This window comes from Phocoena sinus, chromosome 1 (genome assembly GCF_008692025.1).
Source record: "Phocoena sinus isolate mPhoSin1 chromosome 1, mPhoSin1.pri, whole genome shotgun sequence".
NCBI classification, from domain to species: domain Eukaryota; kingdom Metazoa; phylum Chordata; class Mammalia; order Artiodactyla; family Phocoenidae; genus Phocoena; species Phocoena sinus.
In genome coordinates this window covers 40,235,624-40,255,630 of record NC_045763.1, presented here as the reverse complement: position 1 = coordinate 40,255,630, position 20,007 = coordinate 40,235,624, and the positions used below count along the sequence as shown (strand labels likewise).

The window sequence follows — 20,007 nt, the reverse complement described above, 5'->3', positions numbered from 1 at the left end:
AATATTTGTTGAATGAAAGAACGGGGATGTTGAGGCCTTTGCTTTAACATACCATGTTAATGCTGGAAAGAACTTGAGAGACTATACATGTTACCCACAGAGAAGTTAAGGCCAGAGAAAGGATATGGCCAAGATCACACGGAAAGTTACCGATTGAAACCAGGTTGGTCTCTTGATTCCCATTTATGGGCTCATTCAATGCACCAGGCCTGAGGTCCTGAGATAAGAGAACAGAGGGTCCTGCAGTCACTGCCATTCTCCCAGGGCCCTTGGATGCCCTCTGAGAGCCAGGGGCAAGAAGATGGAGAGGGAGCAGAAGGGAACAGGCCATGCAGTGAGCAAAAGTTTATGGCGTGAATAATCCTAGAGAGGTGGTGGTTCAGAAACCATTTCCATTATTGATATCTTCCTATTTCTGATTGAGGACCTGGGTGCCCAACATCTCACAGGCATCTTGAACTCAAGCTGAACCCCTAAACTCTCCCCTGAGCCTTTCCTCCCTCAGTCTTCCACATTCCAGAGCACAGCACCCCCATTCACCCAGCTACCTGGGCTAAGTACGCGGAGTCACCCTTCCTTCCTTCCTCTCTCTCAAGCCCCACATCCAGCCTGTCAGCAGATCCTGCCAGTTCTTCCCCCCACGACATATCTTCCCATCTCTACTGCCTCCATCCTGGCCCAGGGCCCCATCTTTCCCCTGGACCATCGCTGTATTCTCCTGTCTGGCTCGCCTGCTTCCACTCTTGCTTTCCTATTTTTAGCAAAGCAATGACCTGACCTTTTAAAACTATAAATCAGACCATCTCATTTTCCTGCTTAAAATTCTTCATTCTCTTAGATGCTTCCCATTCACTTAGAAAATCCAGAGTCCTGAAGGTGACCCAGAATAATGTGCCACGTGATCTAACCCTTGCCTCTCCTTCCACACCAGCCCTCTTTCAGCCTGTCTGTCCCACCCAAGGGCCCTTCCCACACACGTTTCCTTCTTCCTAGATGCTTCTGTACCCACTGCCCACTCTCAGTTCACAGATGCCTGCTCACACCCCCTCTCTAAGGCAGTACCCCATTGCCCTCAGGTACAGACTCTGTGCATTTTCTTCCTAGCACTATTAAAATTGCAGTTATGTATTTATTCAGTGTTTTTGCATTACTTTGTTACCGTTTCTGCTTCTGGATTTAAAAATCCTTGTCTTGGTTAGTTGTTTTATGTTTGGTTGGTTGGTTTTTGGTTTTTAGTTTTTGGATTTTAACCACAGTATATACCCTGCGCCTTCTAGAGAACTTGAACATACTAGATGATCAATAAAACATATTGAGTGAACAGATGATAAATACAACCATAGATAGGCCCTGGTTTTTATTGCCAACAGAATACAAGTTTAAATTCCATAATTTGACATTCAGAGCCTTCGCTAATCTGACGCCACCCTAGCATTGCAGCCCCACCTGCCCCTCTACACTTTAGCTCCCTTGGTCCACGGGCCCTTCTCTGTCTTATTTCTGGCCCAGGATCACGGGCCTCAGGCCCACTCCCCACTTCTACTGATGCTAATCTCTCTCTTCCTCCCTCTTTCAGATTTGTCTTTGTCTGTCAAATCTTGACTATATACCCACTTCCATGAAGCCTTTCAAAATTCCTCCATTTGAAATTAAATCTCCAACATGTCCACAGAATTTAGTGTCTGAATTTAAGAAGAGAAGAGAGAGAGAAAGAGAAAGCATGCATGGTGTTAAAAGGCACTCAGGTTGCCCTTCCCCCTGAGAGTGAAGACTGCCGCCATGTCCTGCCTGCCGTACACAGTGGGGTGTTACTCCAGGACCTTGCTTCAGACAGGCCTGGACTCAAAGAGGGGTAAAAATCCTCAACAGGAACTCTCCAGTAATTAAGCAGCACCCAGCAACAAATAAGCACAGGTCCCTGGCACGCCCTCAAACTTGCTTTTCACTAAGTACCCTGATTTCTCCAAATAATACCATATGAACTCAGAATAATAAAACTCCAGAAGAGAGTAACCTCAGAGCCCTGCTCCACCCCTGCTGTGAGACCTGGGAGGGCCAGACAGAATTTTGAGATAAGGACCCTCAGCCGTGTGGCTGACAGGGTCATGGTGCTCCAACCAGGTGTCAGGTCTGTGCCTCTGAGGTGGAAGAGCCAAGTTCAGGACATTGGTCCACCAGAGAACTCCTGGCTCTACGTAATATCGAATGGCTCTCTCACAGATCTCCATCTCAGTGCAAAGACCCAGCTCCACTCATCGACCAGCAAGCTACAGTGCTGGACACCCTATGCCAAACAACTAGCAACACAGGAACACAACCCCACCCATTAACAGAGAGGCTTCCTAAAATTATAATAAGGTCACAGACACCCCAAAACAGGCCACTAGATGCGGTCCTGCCCACCAGAAAGACAAGATCCAGCCTCATCCACCAGAACACAGACACCAGTCCCCTCCACCAGGAAGCCTACACAACCCACTGAACCAACCTTAGCCACTGGGAACAGACACCAAAAACAACGGGAACTATGAACCTGCAGCCTGCAAAAAGGAGACCCCAAACACAGTAAGTTAAGCAAAATGAGAAGACAGAGAAACGCACAGCAGATGAAGGAGCAAGGTAAAAACCCACCAGACCAAACAAATGAGAGGAAATAGGGAGTCTACCTGAAAAAGAACTCAGAATAATGATAGTAAAGATGATCCAAAATCTTGGAAATAGAATGGAGAAAATACAAGAAACGTTTAAAAAGGACCTAGAAGAACTAAAGAGCAAACAAACAATGATGAACAACACAATAAGTGAAATTTAAAATTCTCTAGAAGGAATCAATAGCAGAATAACTGAGGCAGAGAAATGGATAAGTGACCTGGAACATAAAATAATGGAAATAACTACTGCAGAGAAGAATAAAGAAAAAAGAATGAAAAGAATTGAGGACAGTCTCAGAGACCTCTGGAACAACATGAAATGCACCAACATTCAAATTATAGGGGTCCCAGAAGAAGAAGAGAAAAAGAAAGGGACTGAGAAAATATTTGAAGAGATTATAGTTGAAAATTTCCCTAATATGGGAAAGGAAATAGTCAGTGAAGTTCACGAAGCACAGAGAGTCCCATATAGGATAAATCCAAGGAGAAACACGCCAAGACACATATTAATCAAACTGTCAAAAATTCAATACAAAGAAAACATATTAAAAGCAGCAAGGGAAAAACAACAAATAACACACAAGGGAATCCCCATAAGGTTAACAGCTGATCTTTCAACAGAAACTCTGCAAGCCACAAGGGAGTGGCAGGACATATTTAAAGTGACGAAAGGGAAAACCTACAAGGAAGACTACTCTACCCAGCAAGGATCACATTCAGATTCAACAGAGAAATTAAAACCTTTACAGACAAGCAAAAGCTAAGAGAATTCAGCATCACCAAACCAGCTTTACAACAAATACTAAAGGAACTACTCTAGGCAGGAAACACAAGAGATGGAAAAGACCTACAATAACAAACCGACAACAATTTAGAAAATGGTAATAGGAACATACATATTGTTATTTACCTTAAATGTAAATAGATTAAATGCTCCAACCAAAAGACATAGCCTGGGCTTCCCTGGTGGCACAGTGGTTGAGAGTCTGCCTGCCGATGCAGGGGACGCAGGTTCGTGCCCCAGTCTGGGAGGATCCCACATGCCATGGGGCAACTAAGCCCATGAGCCATGGCTGCTGAGCTTGTGCATCCAGAGCCTGTGCTGTGCAACGGGAGAGGCCACAACAGTGAGAGGCCCGAGTACTGCAAAAAAAAAAAAAAAAGACGTAGACTGACTGAATGGATACAAAACAAGATTGCTATATATGCTGTCTACAAAAGACCCACTTCAGACCTAGAGACATATACAGACTGAAAGTGAGGGGATAGAGTAAAATATTCTGTGCAAATGGAAATCAACAGAAAGCAGGAGTAGCAATTCTCATAGCAGACAAAATAGACTTTAAAATAAAGACTATTACAAGAGACAAAGAAGGACACTACATAATGATCAAGGGATCAATCCAAGAAGAAGATATAACAATTGTAAATATTTATGCATCCAACATAGGAGCACCTAAATACATAAGACAAATGCTAACAGCCATAAAAGGGGAAATCAACAGTTACACAATCATAGTAGGGAACTTTAACACCCCACTTTCACCAATGGACAGATCATCCAATATGAAAATAAATAAGGGAACACAAGCTTTAACTGATACATTAAACAAAATGGACTTAATATTTATAGGACATGTCATCCAAAAACAACAGAATACACTTTCTTCTCAAGTGCTCATAGAACATTCTCCAGGATAGATAATATCTTGGCTCACAAATCAAGCCTTGGTAAATTTAAGAAAATTGAAATCGTATCAAGTATCTTTTCCGATCACATCACTATGAGACTAGATAACAATTACAGGAAAAAATCTGTAAGAAATACAAACACATGGAGGCTAAACAACACAGTACTAATTAACCAAGAGATCACTGAAGAAATCAAAGAAGGAATCAAAAAATACCTAGAAATAAATGACAATGAAAACACAACAACCCAAAACCTAAGGGATACAGCAAAAGCAGTTCTAAGAGGGAAGTTTATAGCAATACAATCCTACCTCAAGAAACAAGAAACATCTCAAATAAACAACCTAACCTTACACCTAAAGCAATTAGAGAAAGAAGAACAAAAAAACCCCAAAGTTAGCAGAAGGGATGAAATCATAAAGATCATATCAGAAACAAATGAAAAAGAAATGAAGGAAATGATAGCAAATATCAATAAAACTAAAAGCTGGTTCTTTGAGAAGATAAACAAAATTGATAAAACATTAGCCAGACTCATCAAGAAAAAAAGGGAGAAGACTCAAATTAATAGAATTAGAAATGAAAAAGGAGAAGTAACAACTGACACTGCAGAAATACAAAGGATCATGAGAGATTACTACAAGCAACTATATGCCAATAAAATGGACAACCTGGAAGAAATGGATGAATTCTTAAAAAAGCACAACCTTCTGTGGCTGAACCAGGAAGAAATAGAAAATACAAACAGACCAATCACAAGCACTCAAATTGAAACTGTGTTTAAAAATCTTCCAACAAGCAAAAGCCCAGAACCAGATGGCTTCACAGGCGAATTCTATCAAAGATTTAGAGAAGAGCTAACACCTATTCCTCTCAAACTCTTCCAAAATATACCAGAGGGAGGAGCACTCCCAAACTCATTATATGTGGCCACCATCACCCTGATACCAAAACCAGACAAAGATGCCACAAAGAAAGAAAACTACAGGCCAATACCAATGATGAACATAGGTGCAAAAATCCTAACCAAAATACTAGCAAACAGAATCCAACAGCACATTAAAAGGATCATACAACATGATCAAGTGGGATTTATCCCAGGAATGCAAGGATTCTTCAATATAAGTAAATCAATCAGTGTGATACACCATATTAAAAAACTGAACTATAAAAACCATATGATCATCTCAACAGATGCAGAAAAATCTTTTGACAAAATTCAACACCCATTTATGATAAAAACCCTCCAGCAAGTAGGCATAGAGGGAACTTACCTCAACATAATAAAGGCAATATATGACAAACCCACAGCCAACATTGTTCTCAATGGTGAAAAACTGAAACCATTTCCTCTAAAATCAGGAGCAAGACAAGGTTGTACACTCTCACCAGTAGTATTCAACATAGTTTTGGAAGTTTAGCCACAGCAATCAGAGAAGAAAAAGAAATAAAAGGAATACAAATTGGAAAAGAAGAATTAAAGCTGTCACTGTTTGCAGATGACATGATACTATACATAGAGAATTCTAAAGATACTACCAAAAAAATACTAGAGCTAACCAATGAATTTGGAAAAGTAGCAGGATACAAAATTAATGCACAGAAATCTCTTGCATTCCTATACACTAAAGATGAAAACTCTGAAAGAGAAATTAAGGAAACCCTTCCATTTACCATTGCAACAAAAAGAATAAAATATCCAGGAATAAACCTACCTAAGGAGACAAAAGACCTGTATGCAGAAAGCTATAAGACACTGATGAAAGAAATTAAAGACAATACAAACAGATGGAGAGATATACCATTTTCTTGGATTGGAAGAATCAACATTGTGAAAATGACTGTACTCCCCAAAGCAATCTACAGATTCAATGCAATCCCTATCAAACTACCACTGGCACTTTTCACAGGACTAGAAAAAAATTTTTCACAATTTCTTTGTAAACACAAAAGACCCCGAATAGCCAAAGCAATCTCAAGAAAGAAAAACGGAGCTGGAGGAATCAGACTCCCTGACTTCAGACTATACTACAAAGCTACAGTAATCAAGACAGTATGGAACTGGCACAAAAACAGAAATATAGATCAATAGAACAGGATAGAAAGCACAGAGATAAACCCATGCACATATGGTCACTTTATTTTTGATTAAGGAGGCAAGAATATACAATGGAGCAAAGACAGCCTCTTCAATAAGTGGTGCATGGAAACCTGGACAGCTGCATGTAAAAGAATGAAATTAGAACACTCCCTAACACTATACACAAAAATAAACTCAATATGGATTAAAGACCTAAATGTAAGGCCAGACACTATAAAACTCTTAGAGGAAATCATAGGCAGAATATTCTATGACATAAATCACAGCAAGATCCTTTTTGGCCCACCTCCTAGAAAAACGGAAATAAAACCAAAAATAAACAAAGGGACCTAATGAAACTTAAAAGCTTTTGCACAGCAAATGAAAAAATAAACAAGCCAACCCTCAGAATGGGAGAAAATATTTGCAAATGAAGCAACTGACAAAGGATTAATCTCCAAAATTTACAAGCAGTTCATGAAGCTTAATATCAAAAAAGCAAACAACCCAATCCATAAATGGGCAGAAGACCTAAATAGACATTTCTCCAAAGATATACAGATTGCCAACAAACACATGAAAGGATGCTCAACATCACTGATCGTTAGAGAAATGCAAATCAAAACTACAATGAGGTATCACCACACACCCGTCAGAATGGCCATCATCAAAAAATCTACAAACAATAACTATGGGAGAGGGTGTGGAGAAAAGGGAACCCTCTTGCACTTTTGGTGGGAATGTAAATTGATACAGCCACTGTGCAGAACAGTATGGAGATTCCGTAAAAAACTAAAAATAGAACTACCATATGACCCAGCAATTCCACATCTAGGTGTGTACCCTGAGAAAACCATAATTCAAAAAGTCATGTACCACAATGTTCATTGCAGCTCTATTTACAATAGCCAGGACATGGAAGCAACCTAAGTGTGCATCGACAGATGAATGGATAGAGAAGTTGTGGCACATATATACAATGGAATATTACTCAGCCATAAAAAGAAATGAAATTGAGTTTTTTCTAGTGAGGTGGATGGACCTAGAGCCTGTCATACAGAGTGAAGTAAGTCAGAAAGAGAAAAACATGTACTGTATGCTAACATATATATGGAATCTAAAAAAAAAAAGAAATTGGTTCTGAAGAACCTAGGGGCAGGACAGAAATAAAGATGCAGATGTAGAGAATGGACTTGAGGACATGTGGAGGGGGAAGGGTAAGCTGGGAGAAAGTGAGAGAGTGGCATGGACATATATACACTACCAAATGTAAAATAGATAGCTAGTGGGAAACAGCCGCATAGCACAGGGAGATCAGCTCGGTGCTTTGTGTCCACCTAGAGGTGGGATAGGGAGGGTAGGAGGGAGATGCAAGAGGGAGGAGATATGGGGATATATGTGTCTGTATAGCTGATTCACTTTTTTATAAAGCAGAAACTAACACACCATTGTAAAGCAATTATACTCCAATAAAGATTGTTAAAATAAATAAATAAAAGACACAGGTTCATATGCCACCTCTATCACTTTTGAGGCACAAGGCTCTGGGTCAATTATGCAAACTCTTCTTTTTTCAGTTTCCTGTTAAATATGTGTCGAATTGTGCTTTGGCCTTGCAGGGATGTGGTGGGGGTTATCGACAGTAAATAAGTAAACTGTACGGTGCCCAGGGTATGCTAGGAAAAAAAAATGGTAGCTGCTTTTGTATAGGTGAGAATGCAACAGCCTGTTTGCTAGTAGAGTTAGTTGGGACATGTGAGTTTCCTCTTCTAGACTGTAAACAGAATTTGTCTAATTCTTCTTTAAGCTCAATCTCTGCCCTTCTTCATGCCAGTACACACATGGGAGGAGCCCCCAGAATGTTAGAATGAATGAACAAGTGAATGAATGAATGAGAATATCCCAGCCCTCATTGCCTGTTAAAGCGTCCCACCAAGTGCTGGAGCTATTGACGCCCACCTTTTACTTTAAAACAGCCCTGGGCAGAAGTCACCAAGTCAGTCTGAGTTTCAGACAACCCCAGACAAACCCTCCTGCTTCTCTGATTCAAGGGTCCTGATCCCACCTGCTGCCTGTTCCTGCCCTCTGCGAGAAGCCCATCGGGAGCTACAGAAGAATCTGAGGAGGATGACATTTTGAATTTACAGGCCGTTCTGAGGTTTTTGTTGGCAATGAAGAGTTGGGAGTTTTCACCCCATTTTTTTTCTCTCTTATTTCTGCAGTATATCAGAAAAGGTTCCAGCCAAGAGAGCTATTGCTTTCTCCTTGCCTAGATCTTAAATCTTTGTTCAAAGACAGCTTGTTTTAATTGAAAATGTTCAGTCAGTCTCTTCACTCCTGTCACCCACGTCTCATTTCTTGACTCCAGCAGGGCCAGTGCAGTAAATAATCTGGAGTGAGGCTCTCAGGGCTCAGGAAATAGGTAATACTATTGGAAAGAGGAAGAGGGTTGTCCCTGACAATTCCCACCTTTAAAACACTGTCTTTTAAACAGAGCTTGCTAAAATGATAAACACCTCACTGAGGGACATTTTACTGCAACAGCCCAACTCCTCCACCTTGTAGAGCCCAGGAGTATTGAGTACCAAGGAGATCTCCTAGGCTTGCTTCCAGTCTGGGCGAGTCTGGCGTTCACTGCAGGTCAGGAGGAAGGGTTCAGGCTTCCCTCTGGCCCCATTCATGCACTTACTTAGTCAGCGCCCACATGCTAGTGACATACCTCACCACCATAATCCTATGAGGCAGGCATTGTTATTCACATTTTACAGGTGAGGAAATGAGGGCTCAGGGAGATGGGAAAGCCTCTGCAAGGCCACGCTGTGTTTCAGTTCTCCTCTGCTGCGTAACAAATCTCCCCCAAACTTAGTGTTTAAAACCACAGCTATTCTCTCTTGTTTTCTGTGGGAAGGGCTCCCCTGAGTACTCTTAGCTTGGCATCTTTGATGCAGTGGCAGTGAGACAGTGGCTGGAGCTGGAGCTGGAGCTGTAGTGTGCTGTAGGAGCTGCTGCGGGCTGGCCAGGAACCTCTCTCTAAAGTAATCTCTCCACAAAGTCTCAGGGCCTCTCCCTGCAGCCCCTCCATAGGCTAGTTTGGGCTTCCTCACAGCATGCTGGCCTCAGGGCAGTCAGACAGCTTGCCTAGCAGTTCAGGGCCCCAGCTGGAACATTCGAGCAGGAAAGGTGCAAGTTATATCTGCTTTTCTGGCCTCTCCTCAGAAGTCCCACACTGTCACTTCTGCCATTCCTTTGGTGGCAAGTGAGTCACAAAGCCCACTCAGCTTCAGAGAGAGGGGATATAGATGCCACCTCTCAGTGGAGGGAGTGTCAAGGTCACATCATAGAATAACAGGTGAGATGGGAGACATTGTTGCAGACATCTTTGGAAAGTACAATCTGCCCCACACAGCATGTGGCCGAGCCGGGATTCGGATTCAAATTAGGTACATTTGATCCCAAAACTTCTACTACAATCTTTCAGCCCCATCCACAGGAACCTCTCCCTTCCTCTCTGCCCCTGTTGCTCTTACCGTTTTGTTTGTTTGTTTAGTTTTGGCTGCACTGGGTCTTCGTTGCTGTGCGCGGGCTTTCTCTAGTTGCGGTGAGCGGGGGCTCCTCTTCATTGTGGCACATGGGCTTCTCATTGCGGTGGCTTCTCTTGTTGCAGAGCACAGGCTCTAGGTGCACGGGATCAGTAGCTGTGGCACGTGGGCTTCAGTAGTTGCGGCTCACGGACTCTAGAGCACAGGCTCAGTAGTTGTAGCGCACGGGCTTAGTTGCTCCACAGCATGTGGGATCTTTCCGGACCAGCGCTCGAACCCGTGTCTCCTGCATTGGCAGGTGGACTCTTAACCACTGTGCCACCAGGGAAGCCCTGCAGCTCTTACTGTTGACACACGCAATGGTGATTTGGTCATCCCAAGCCAGCTGGAGCCTGGCTAGGTTGAAGCAGCCAGCCACTTCTGCAGGCCCTGGTGGTGAGACTGCCTCTAGGGTCTGCTGGTCTGAGAGCCCATGCCTGACACCAGCTTGTGAACTTTTTAAAGGAGGGGACAGAGAAGGTCGGTCACAACCAGAGGAAGAAAGCAGGTGGCAGCCCCAGAGCACAGCAAGCCTGCGGCACGTCTCATTTTCTTAAACAACTCGTCTGGTGTTTCTCCTTCTCCCACCAGGCACTGGCCTGGGATGACTCAGCCCTTGACAGAAAAGGTGCCTTCAAGTTGGGAAACAGCCCAGAGTGGTGGAAAGCTCACGGTTCTGGAGTCAGACACTCCCAAATTGGAGTCTTGACTCTACCATTTCCAGTTATATAGCTTTGGACAAGTTTCTTAACCTCCCAGAGCAAAGGGGAGATAAAAATGCCTTCCTCCCTGGGTTTTTTAAAATGCATATGTAAGCAAAGTGCCCGTGTGGTGCCAGGCATTACATAAATGCTGGTGTTCATGTCCTGGGCCACATCCAATCCCACCTTGGAGATGTCTTGAAGAGAGTGGTGAGAACTCACTCAACTGTTCCACAGATGCTAGCCCACCTCCATGAGCCTGGGTAGAATGGTGGCTGAGTGGTACCCAGTGAAGGGGCAACTAAACTGAGGTGTCTGGAAGCTGAGAAGGAGTCTGCCCTGTAAGGCCCGTGGGCAGAGGGGAGAGTGGTCTGGGAAGATGGAATGGAATGGACAAAGGTCTGGAGGTAGAAGAAATTCAGTATCACTGGAGCGTGAAGGTCGAGGGGTGGAAGGTGGGAGGCAACAGGCACAAAGCTGAGACCTAACTACAAAGGACCCGGTAGATCAAGTTCCAAACTTTGAACTTTACAGGCAACTGGGAGCCACCGAAGGGTTTTACTCAGCTGGGTGGCGTAGTCAGATCTGCGTTTTAGAATAACTACCCTCCCAACCCACCCCCACTAGCAAAGTTATAGAAAATGGAGTAGAGGCAGGCACTCTTATGGCAGGAAGGCCATTAGGACCGGATGACAGCAATTCAAGGAAAAGATGGTGCTGGCCTTTTCTAGGGGAACAGCAGGGACCTGGAGAAAAGTGGAGAAACTGAAGAGATAGGAGGTCCCTTGGGTAAGAGTTGGTGATGGCTTGGATGTTCAGAGCTGAGAGATATGAGATAAAAGATAAGTGCTTTGAATGAAGTCAGTTCAGAAGCCACGGAAGTAGGGGGCAAGGGCACCAATCATAGACCTGGGAGAGGAGTACTGTGGGAGGCTTTACTAAAGAGACATCACCTAACTGGAGAATTGATAGTTAAAAATTAGCCAAAGGGAAGGGGAAGGCACTTCAGGGAGAGGAAACAGCTCACGTGAAGCCCCAGAGTTATGACAGATAATGCACAGAGCATACGCTCCATGTTGTTGAATAGGTGATTGCTGTGCTAATTTATACTAAAATGTTAATGGTCAATATGGAATTGACCCTTTTCCCCTCCCCAGGGAGTTTGTACTTTAACAGGTCACAAACGCTTACCCTAAGGATTCGTAATGGGTAGATTTCAAGGTGGAACAGGGATACTGTTTAGGATGAGAGGGTTTTATCGTTGTCCCCAAGGTTACCAAAGTAGACGACTAATCCCCGGGGTCAAGTAGGCACTGGTCTATATGTAACAAAGGGTCTCTTGCCCTCGGGTCTTGCTTATCTGCCTCCACCCCAAGCCACTGAAGGCAGACCATGGAAGCCCAATGATTCCCAAAGGGATGCAGTAGGTTCTAAAAGCTCTGAACACAGGCTTCGGGGTAAGACTACCTAGACCCATATCCTGGCTCCTCTCCTTCCCGGTTCTGTGACCTTGGGCAAATTATTGGACTTCTCCACATCTCAGTTTCCTCATCTGGAAAATGAGGAAAATAATAGTATCTATCAATAATATTTAAGGTTTCGTGAAAATCCAAAAAGACAGTACATACAACACTTAGAATAGTGAGTGGTGATACTGTCTTGTGACTGTTCTCACTTTTCTTACTAGCCCAGAGTTGCTCCTTAACACCCACCCTTGCAGATATGAAGCTGGGGCGGAACGTGGCAAGAACGTTTCTGGATTATTACCGGCTGAACCCCATGGTCGAGAAAGTGACGATCCCCATGCCAAGCCTGCGGTAAGTGCTAAGCAGAGCAGCGGGGGCTTGCACCCTGCTTAACTGGCTTCTTGTTAGCGGCAGCTTCCCTTAGCCTCTCTCTGTCCCTCGGTTTCCCATCTGTGTCACGGGAAAGATGATTGGCCCTGCCACAGAGAGTGTACGGAGCAGAAGGGCTTAACAGCACATTTCCTGAGTTGAAGTATAATTATGGGGTCAGACAGTGAGGGGTTGGTCACATTTCTGGGTCTAACATGGGAACCGACAGGGATGGAAGTTGCTGGGAGGCTGAGTCCAGTCACTGTTCCAAGCTAGTCTGGGTGTTTCCATATGCTACTTTATCTAATAGCTCCTATGTCATCTAGGCTCATAAGGTCTCTGATCCTTCAATTTCCTCATCTGTAAAGTGGGGACAGTGGTGCTCACTTAGAAGATTATTAAGAGATGTGTGTTAGAGCACCCTGCACAGTGCCAGGCATGTATGTACCCCGAGCACATGAGAGTCCCCTTCTGTCAAGATGCAAAGGCTCAGGGCTGAGAAGACACATCCCTGAGAAGTTTCCCCTCAGGTCCTCTGCTGGGGCCAACTTCTTGAGCTGGTGAAGAAGGTTAGGAGATGAGTGTCCTTCCTGAGGGCTGGACCAGAGCCCAGAGTGCTGGGTGTTCCCATGACTGCTGGCGGTGAGCCCAGTGAGCATGTGGGCAGTGACATCCAGTGGCATCTGGAATGTGCTGGCCCTGTCCTACCTCTTGACCTCATCTCCTACTCTCCTAGTGGTCCAGCTTCCTTGAAGGACATGACGATATCCAACTTACTGCTCCTGCCAGACCAGTCTTCCCACTGACCTTGCCCAAATGCTTTGCTGTCTCAGGGCTTTTGCCCTGATGCACCTTCCTCCCTACCTGTTATTAACAAAACACAGTGTTAATCACTACTATTTATTGAGCAAAGTACTTTTTGTATATGGTCTTATTCAGTCCTCCTAGACAATTTATTCCTCATATTACAAATGAGGAAAAGGAAGCTCAGAAAGGTGACGAGAATTGCCTGAGGTCAAAGGTATTTTGGCAGAGGCAGAATTTGATCCTAGGCGTTTATGATTCTAAAGCTGGACTGAAGTCCAGCTAAGCTCCACCTCAGTGTGGGTTCAAATTCTGTCTCAAGTTCATGCTAGCTGTGGGATGTTAGGCAAGCTCCCTGGCCTCATGAAACCTTTCTCCTCCTACCTAAAGTGGGTACCTAAAGGATGGTTTTAAAAATTAGATACAAGCGTGCTGTAGTGCCTGGCCGCCAGTAGGTGCTCAATAAATATTTCCATCTCCTCTGGCTTCTGGGGTGCAGTCCCAGATTTCCAGACAGCTCATCACAGCCTGGGGCAAGTCCCTGGTCTTCTCTGGTTGGGCTGGATGATCTCTCAGGACCCACGTCCCATCAGGCCGGGAGTCCCACCTCTTGAGTCCCAGCTCCACAAGGAGTCTGCAACACAATGTGCTCTGACTCATACTTTGTCTCAGGTTGTTCCCCCCCCGTCCTGGTGGCTTAGTCTTCAGAAGGAGCATCTGTGTTTCTTCTCTGTGCTCCCACAGTGCCTAGGCTGTACTGAGCATGCGTGCATGTATACATCCCTTCATTCACTCACTTAGGAAAAACAACACTTTGTGCCAAGTGTCTGGGTAGACGGGGTGCTTGAACGAGTAAATGATTAAGGCGTGACCCCGACGTTGAAGAGCTCACCTCTAGAGAATGGTGCTCAATTCCTCCTTAGAAGTCCTTGGTTATGTTCTTAAAAATTTAAAGCTCTGTAAAACTCAAAAGAATTGTTAGAATCTCATTTACAAGTTAATTTGGGGATTGTCTCTTTCAGGTCCTCTGTCAGCCTGAATAAAATGATCCCGATCCTTTCCCACTTGGTTCTTGAATGTTGCACTGTCTGTAAAATGGTGCTGACATCCAGGGAGTGTAGCCATCGTCATCATGCAGATGAGGTGTTGAGGCCCAGGGAGCAGACAGGATTGGTCACAGCCATGGCTAGAGCCAGGACCCACCATCCCCAGCCTGGTGCTCTCAGCATCAGTTAGTGAAGAGTCCTTTGAGATGGGGAAGGCAGGACCCTGAAACTGGGTCTAAAGCATTCAGGGGAGTTCAGAGCCCTGCTCACGGGACCTCATTTCCCTGAGCTTTGGAGCCCTTGTTAGAGAAGAGCTGGAAAGCTCATTCTTCAAAGTTCATAGCCTTGAGGACTTGTGGTAAATGTGCCCACCCTTCGCCTAAGAAAAATAAAATAAAAACTCTCTCCATCCCCACATCTCTACCTCATCAAACTATGAATATGACTTAGCTCTCAACTGGTCGGCAGTTCTTGAGAAAATGAATCTCAGGAGGATACAAGGCTCTGATGTGGGACTTGAATACTTCCCAATTTTTGTATTATTTTCCACCCAAGCATCAAATAACATACATGAAAGAGCAGTTCTGGTTTTAAAGGAAAATTATATGTTTTGACTCAAAATTAATCTTTGTTTTCTCTCATCTCTACGGATAATTATACTGTGTCAGTTTCCACCCACGTGCTGGTAGGAGCCTGTCAGCATCCCTGGGTGCTGTGCCACCCTTCGGGGAAGGTCCCTGGGGAGGCCAGGATGTGGGCCTGAGAGTGAAGGCTCAGGGACATGGCGTTGATGACCAGAGCTGAGACCCCGCGCTTATCTCGACCACAGTGACACAAAATGCCCCATCGAGGTGCATACAAATTAGACAGGGGAAATGAGCAGGCCAGGTAAGCCTCTGTGGGGAGACAGAGCATCAGCACGGAGGGTGGGCCTCTAAGCGTAAGGTGGCCTCAGGCTCAGGGCCAGTGGGCTGCCTCCACGCTGGGGTTTGGATATGTGTGCGGGGCATGGGAGTGGGAATCATCAGCTCTGCATCACACTGGAGCCCGCCATGTGGCAGGCCCTGCCCTGGATGCTGGGGGAACATAGATAACCTCTGCCCATCAGGAGCTCAGATTCACAGAGGAGAAAGCATGTACACATGCAAAGATAACAGACAATACTGAGCAATGTGTAAATGTGCTCAGTTACCTGTCAGATTGTGCCCTCTTTCAAAACACCGTCCATGGCTCCCCATTTCAGTTCATCTTCTGGCTGTTCAAGGCCCTGGCCTACATTTAAAACTTCATATGCAGCCTCCTAGCACACACCTTTCCCTTGTGAGGACCTTCTCCACCCCACCTGCTTTCTACCACTTTATACCCCAGTCAGCAAGTCATACCTCCATGTTCATCCTTTTCCTTCTTTCTGGAATGTTCTCCCTTACTGTCTGTAGATGACAAATGCCAACTTATCTTTCAAAGCCCAGTCCAGACATCATATCTCTGTGTTTTTGTCCTTGCTCTCCACCTGAGGTAGAGCTCCTTCCTCTCTGCTGGATCCCGAACTGCATTTTGCACATACGTGTGCATGGTACGTCCCATAGCGTATTGTCACAGCATCTTTGCATGTTGTGACATCTTTGCATGTCTGGCTCCTCCACTAGATGGGCTGCTCCTTGAGGAATTATTTTATCACTCCTGTATCCTTAGTGCCAGGTGCAGAGCCTAGCTGGGAGTAGGTCCTAAATAAGCCCTAAATATATGATTCATAAAATGGTAGAACTGAAGAAACCCCTAAGAATCATCTACTTCAACCCCTTCGTGTTATAGTGAAAAGTGAGGCTCAATCAGAAATTACTCTCCCACACCATCTGGCAAACATTCGGCAGCCAGCAGGAGTATCCCAGGAAGGCTTCATGGACGAAGTGGGGCTTGAACTTGGTTTCAAAGGACATGTAGAATTCCAATGGATGAAACAGAAAGAGGAGCGAGGGCATTCCAGGTTGAGGGAAAGGTTGTAAGAGGCAGGGAGCTGAACCTGAAAAGACACATTCTAAGGCAATGACAGGCCAGGATGTTTAGGGCTATAGAGATGATAAAGATGGGACTAAAAATTCATTCAATTCATCAAACAACCTTCAAGCATCTACTCCATACCACTCAGGAATTGTAGAGAAAAATCAAATGCATCCAACCCACAGTCCCGTGAGAAAAATAGCTGGGCAAAGAGCTCCCTAGAAAGTGGTGTACTAAGAGATTAGGTACAAAGTGCTTCAGAAGCCTCTGGAAGAGAGAGGCTTACTTTCTGGGGAGTCAGCTTCCCAAAGGAGGTGAGTCTGGAGGGCACGATAGGAAAAGGAGCATCTCTGTGGGGCCCAGGTGTGAGATGCTTGCCTACCAGTGCCTCTCTCTGTGCCCCATCTTGAGCTGCAGGTGCTCTTTGGCTCTGTGATGGCCCCAGAGTCATTCTGCACGTTCACACCCCTCCCCAGCCACTGCACACCCTCTCCCCACGCACACCGTCTGCCTGGGGCTGCCCCACCTGTGATCATACCTGGGCTTCACCCGCAAAGAAACAAACCCAACTTATTTCCCATGCTTCCTTTGGGTGTGAAGACCCACACTCTCAGTGACATACGAATGGCACCTTGTAATTGGCAAAACTCTTCCCCAACCCCATTTACCAGAGCCTATGATGCAGGAAGGACATAGGCTCTACTATTTTAGAAATGAAGAAACAGAGGCTAGAGGAAAAAGGGACTTCTTCAAGATCACGTCACCTGCAAACAACGTTCCAGCATATGTTCCAGGCTGTTGATGGGCACTAAGATCTAGATGTATCTCACCCATGCTAGATGGCCTTCCTATGTTAACAAGGCCCCTCATGAGTGTGGAATTTTAGACAGTGAGGCTTCCTGGTGGAGGAGCTACATTAGGGCAAGGTGTCCCTTTTGTGTGCTGCCACCTGTTCTGTCTTTACCTTATTCGTGACTTATCGGCAATGAAGGAAAATGATACTCCAGGGTCAGAGCATCATGGGTTATAAGAAGTCACATCTTGAATCCTAAATCAAACAGCCCAAGAGATTCCCATATTTGTGGCATTACCATTTTCTTCCATGCATTGTAGTTCTTTATTATTTATTATTTTGTGTAATTATTTTGTATAACTGTCTCCTCTACTAAACTGTAAGCAGCCTGAGGACAGCATCAACGTCTGACTCAACTTTGTCATCTCCAGAGTACAGTGGACCATACCTAGCACCTAGCACCTAGCACCTAGCACCTAGCACCATGCCTTTGTAAGTTATAGTAGGCAAAGGAAGATGCTAGGTGAGTTTATTCATATTATCTCATTTAACCTCACACCACCCTCCAAGATTGGAATATTTTATCCTCGTTTTGTAAATGAAACTCAGAGAAGTTAAACAACTTGCTCAAGGTCGTACCTCTCACATATAGCTGACCAGGGAATTCAGTTCAGTTCTTTCTGGATTGGCTAATCTTTCCGCTGCAAATAAATCTTAATCCAATGCTTGAATGAATGACGCATCAATTTGTTACTCAACAACATAGCACACAAACAAGGCCCCGTATGAGGAAAAATGCAAACTGGATAAACTGGGTCCCTGCCTATCAGAAGCTCATAGCCTAGTGTGTGGGCAGAACAGACAGTGAATAATTGCTGAAGAGTAGTGTTAAAGGTATTGCATTGGGTGCTGGGTGCTGGGATACAGAGATGAACTAGACACATCTCTGCCTTCAGAGAGCCCCCAAGATTGTAGGGGAGACAGACCCACCATGAAATGCCATAATTAGGCTATACTGAGAAATATAAAGGGAACTCTGGAGCCCATGATGGTTATGAAGGGAATGAGCTCCCTGGATCTGCCAAGCTGCAATTCCTCTATGGGTTCATGCCCATCCCGTTGTGAAATGGATAGAATGAGTTAGAATCAAGTCGGAAGTGCGGAAGACTTGTAACTATAGGACAGTTAGGTTTTCTCCAGAACCAGAATGATACAACGTATCCATCCATTCATCTAACAGTCATTCCATTGAGTCATGCTGCCTGCTTTGAACCAGGCCCTGGGCTGGGTTCCTGGGATGCAGAAAAGAAGAAGTCAAGGCCACTGCTCCTAGGAGGTCACAGTCCAGTGGGGGGAGATAGACATGCACACAAATGATTGCAGTACAGCGTGTATATGTGCTGTCTTTCTTCTCTCTTTCTGTTATCTCCCCCTTTGCAGGAAAGAACGCCCCCCCTACAAGCGCCCACTCCTGCGGGGCCCAGCCAGCAGCCACCCCAACAGCAAAGGGGGCAAGAAGAGCTCAGTGAACCACAAAGACCCTTCAAACTCTTTTTAAGGACGTGGAGTCCGGGGTGGTCTTGTGGTGGCAGGCGCATGCATTTTCTGCTGGGGCATGAAATTAATCACCCTTCTCTAGTTTCCAAGATAATGGCTGTGAGATAATGTATAAGCTAGTGAAAGGGAAGGGAAAACATGAGAAATTTCATCATCGATTTTCCCTTTTACCAGTGGAAAATCAATTGTGAGCCTTCACCTTCAGGCTTAGGAACAAAATAGGAGATTCAAACCAGATGAGTACAGATGCTATTTTCCACAACATAGAGACCCTCACAGGAAGAGAAAATCCACACGTCCCTTCTCAGGTCACTGCTTTCCAGCCCCTTTACTGTTCTAAGTTGTGCAGTTACTCCAGATGTTTACCGTTTAGACTAGGCTACAGTTGTTTTCGGTTTTAGAAATGCAGTGTCCACATTTGCTGACCCAGAACAATAGCAACAACACATACAACGCGAAGACAAATGCACAGTTGGTAACAATGGGACAGAATTTTTGAGATCACGATGGTCTTAGACATACGGTTAATTTATGAGCTGCATGCTCCCTGACTCCCCTAAACCCCAGCATGCAACTTCAGAAAACTGCTCTGAGAGCTATGTCCCAATGACCTGGGTCGTTTCATTGAATCTTTAGCTCCTAAAACAAAAAGTACTAGACACACATTCCAAAAGGTCTCTCATGGTTAAGATCTCTAGATCTTGGTGTCTGAGATCAAACCTGACCACTGAAGACAAGGACATGGGAAATCTGCAACAAGGGGGAGGAGGCAGACCGCCAGGGACAGGAGATGCAAAAGACAAAAGGATGCACTCTGAGGCAGGTGGGGGTGATAAAATATTGTGCATTTTTCTAGGGAGTAAAGTGCCTTTCATGATGAATGGGTCAGGGGGAGTCGGCTCCCTGCCTGTCTGTGAAGCAGCAGCAGGCTGAATCACCACGACAGCCTGCTAATTAAAATGACCTCCCGGAAATAAGGATTAGGAGATAGGGAGAGACAGGGAGGCTCAAGGGAGGGAGGGCCTTTAGCACAAAGCTTCAGTTTAGCATTCTTTTGTTTTGGGTTGGAGATTCTCAAACTTTGTTGCAAAAATTGAGAGCAAAGCTTATGCTCCCTTTGCTTATTGCTTTTCAGAAATGAAAACAAAGAACCATATGTTAGTCGGCTACAAATGTTGTGTTGTATATACAGCTTCTCCCCTGGGTTCTTGTTGCCCAGAAGAACACAAATAAAGTGCTTTATGCAGCTCCTCTGTTCCTCTGGGCGTTCTT

At 44.9% G+C, this 20,007-nt stretch overlaps 1 protein-coding gene across 1 annotated transcript in view; it reads left to right on the top strand.

The window, feature by feature from the left end:
- AGBL4 (ATP/GTP binding protein like 4) overlaps positions 1-18,736 on the top strand; it is a 1,318,619-nt gene extending 1,299,883 nt beyond the window's left edge. Inside the window, exons 12-13 of the mRNA XM_032637699.1 lie at positions 12,423-12,519; positions 18,619-18,736. Coding sequence (XP_032493590.1) covers positions 12,423-12,519; positions 18,619-18,736 — 215 coding nt within the window. The remainder of the gene's footprint in view (positions 1-12,422; positions 12,520-18,618) is intronic.
- The last annotated feature ends 1,271 nt before the right edge of the window (positions 18,737-20,007 follow it).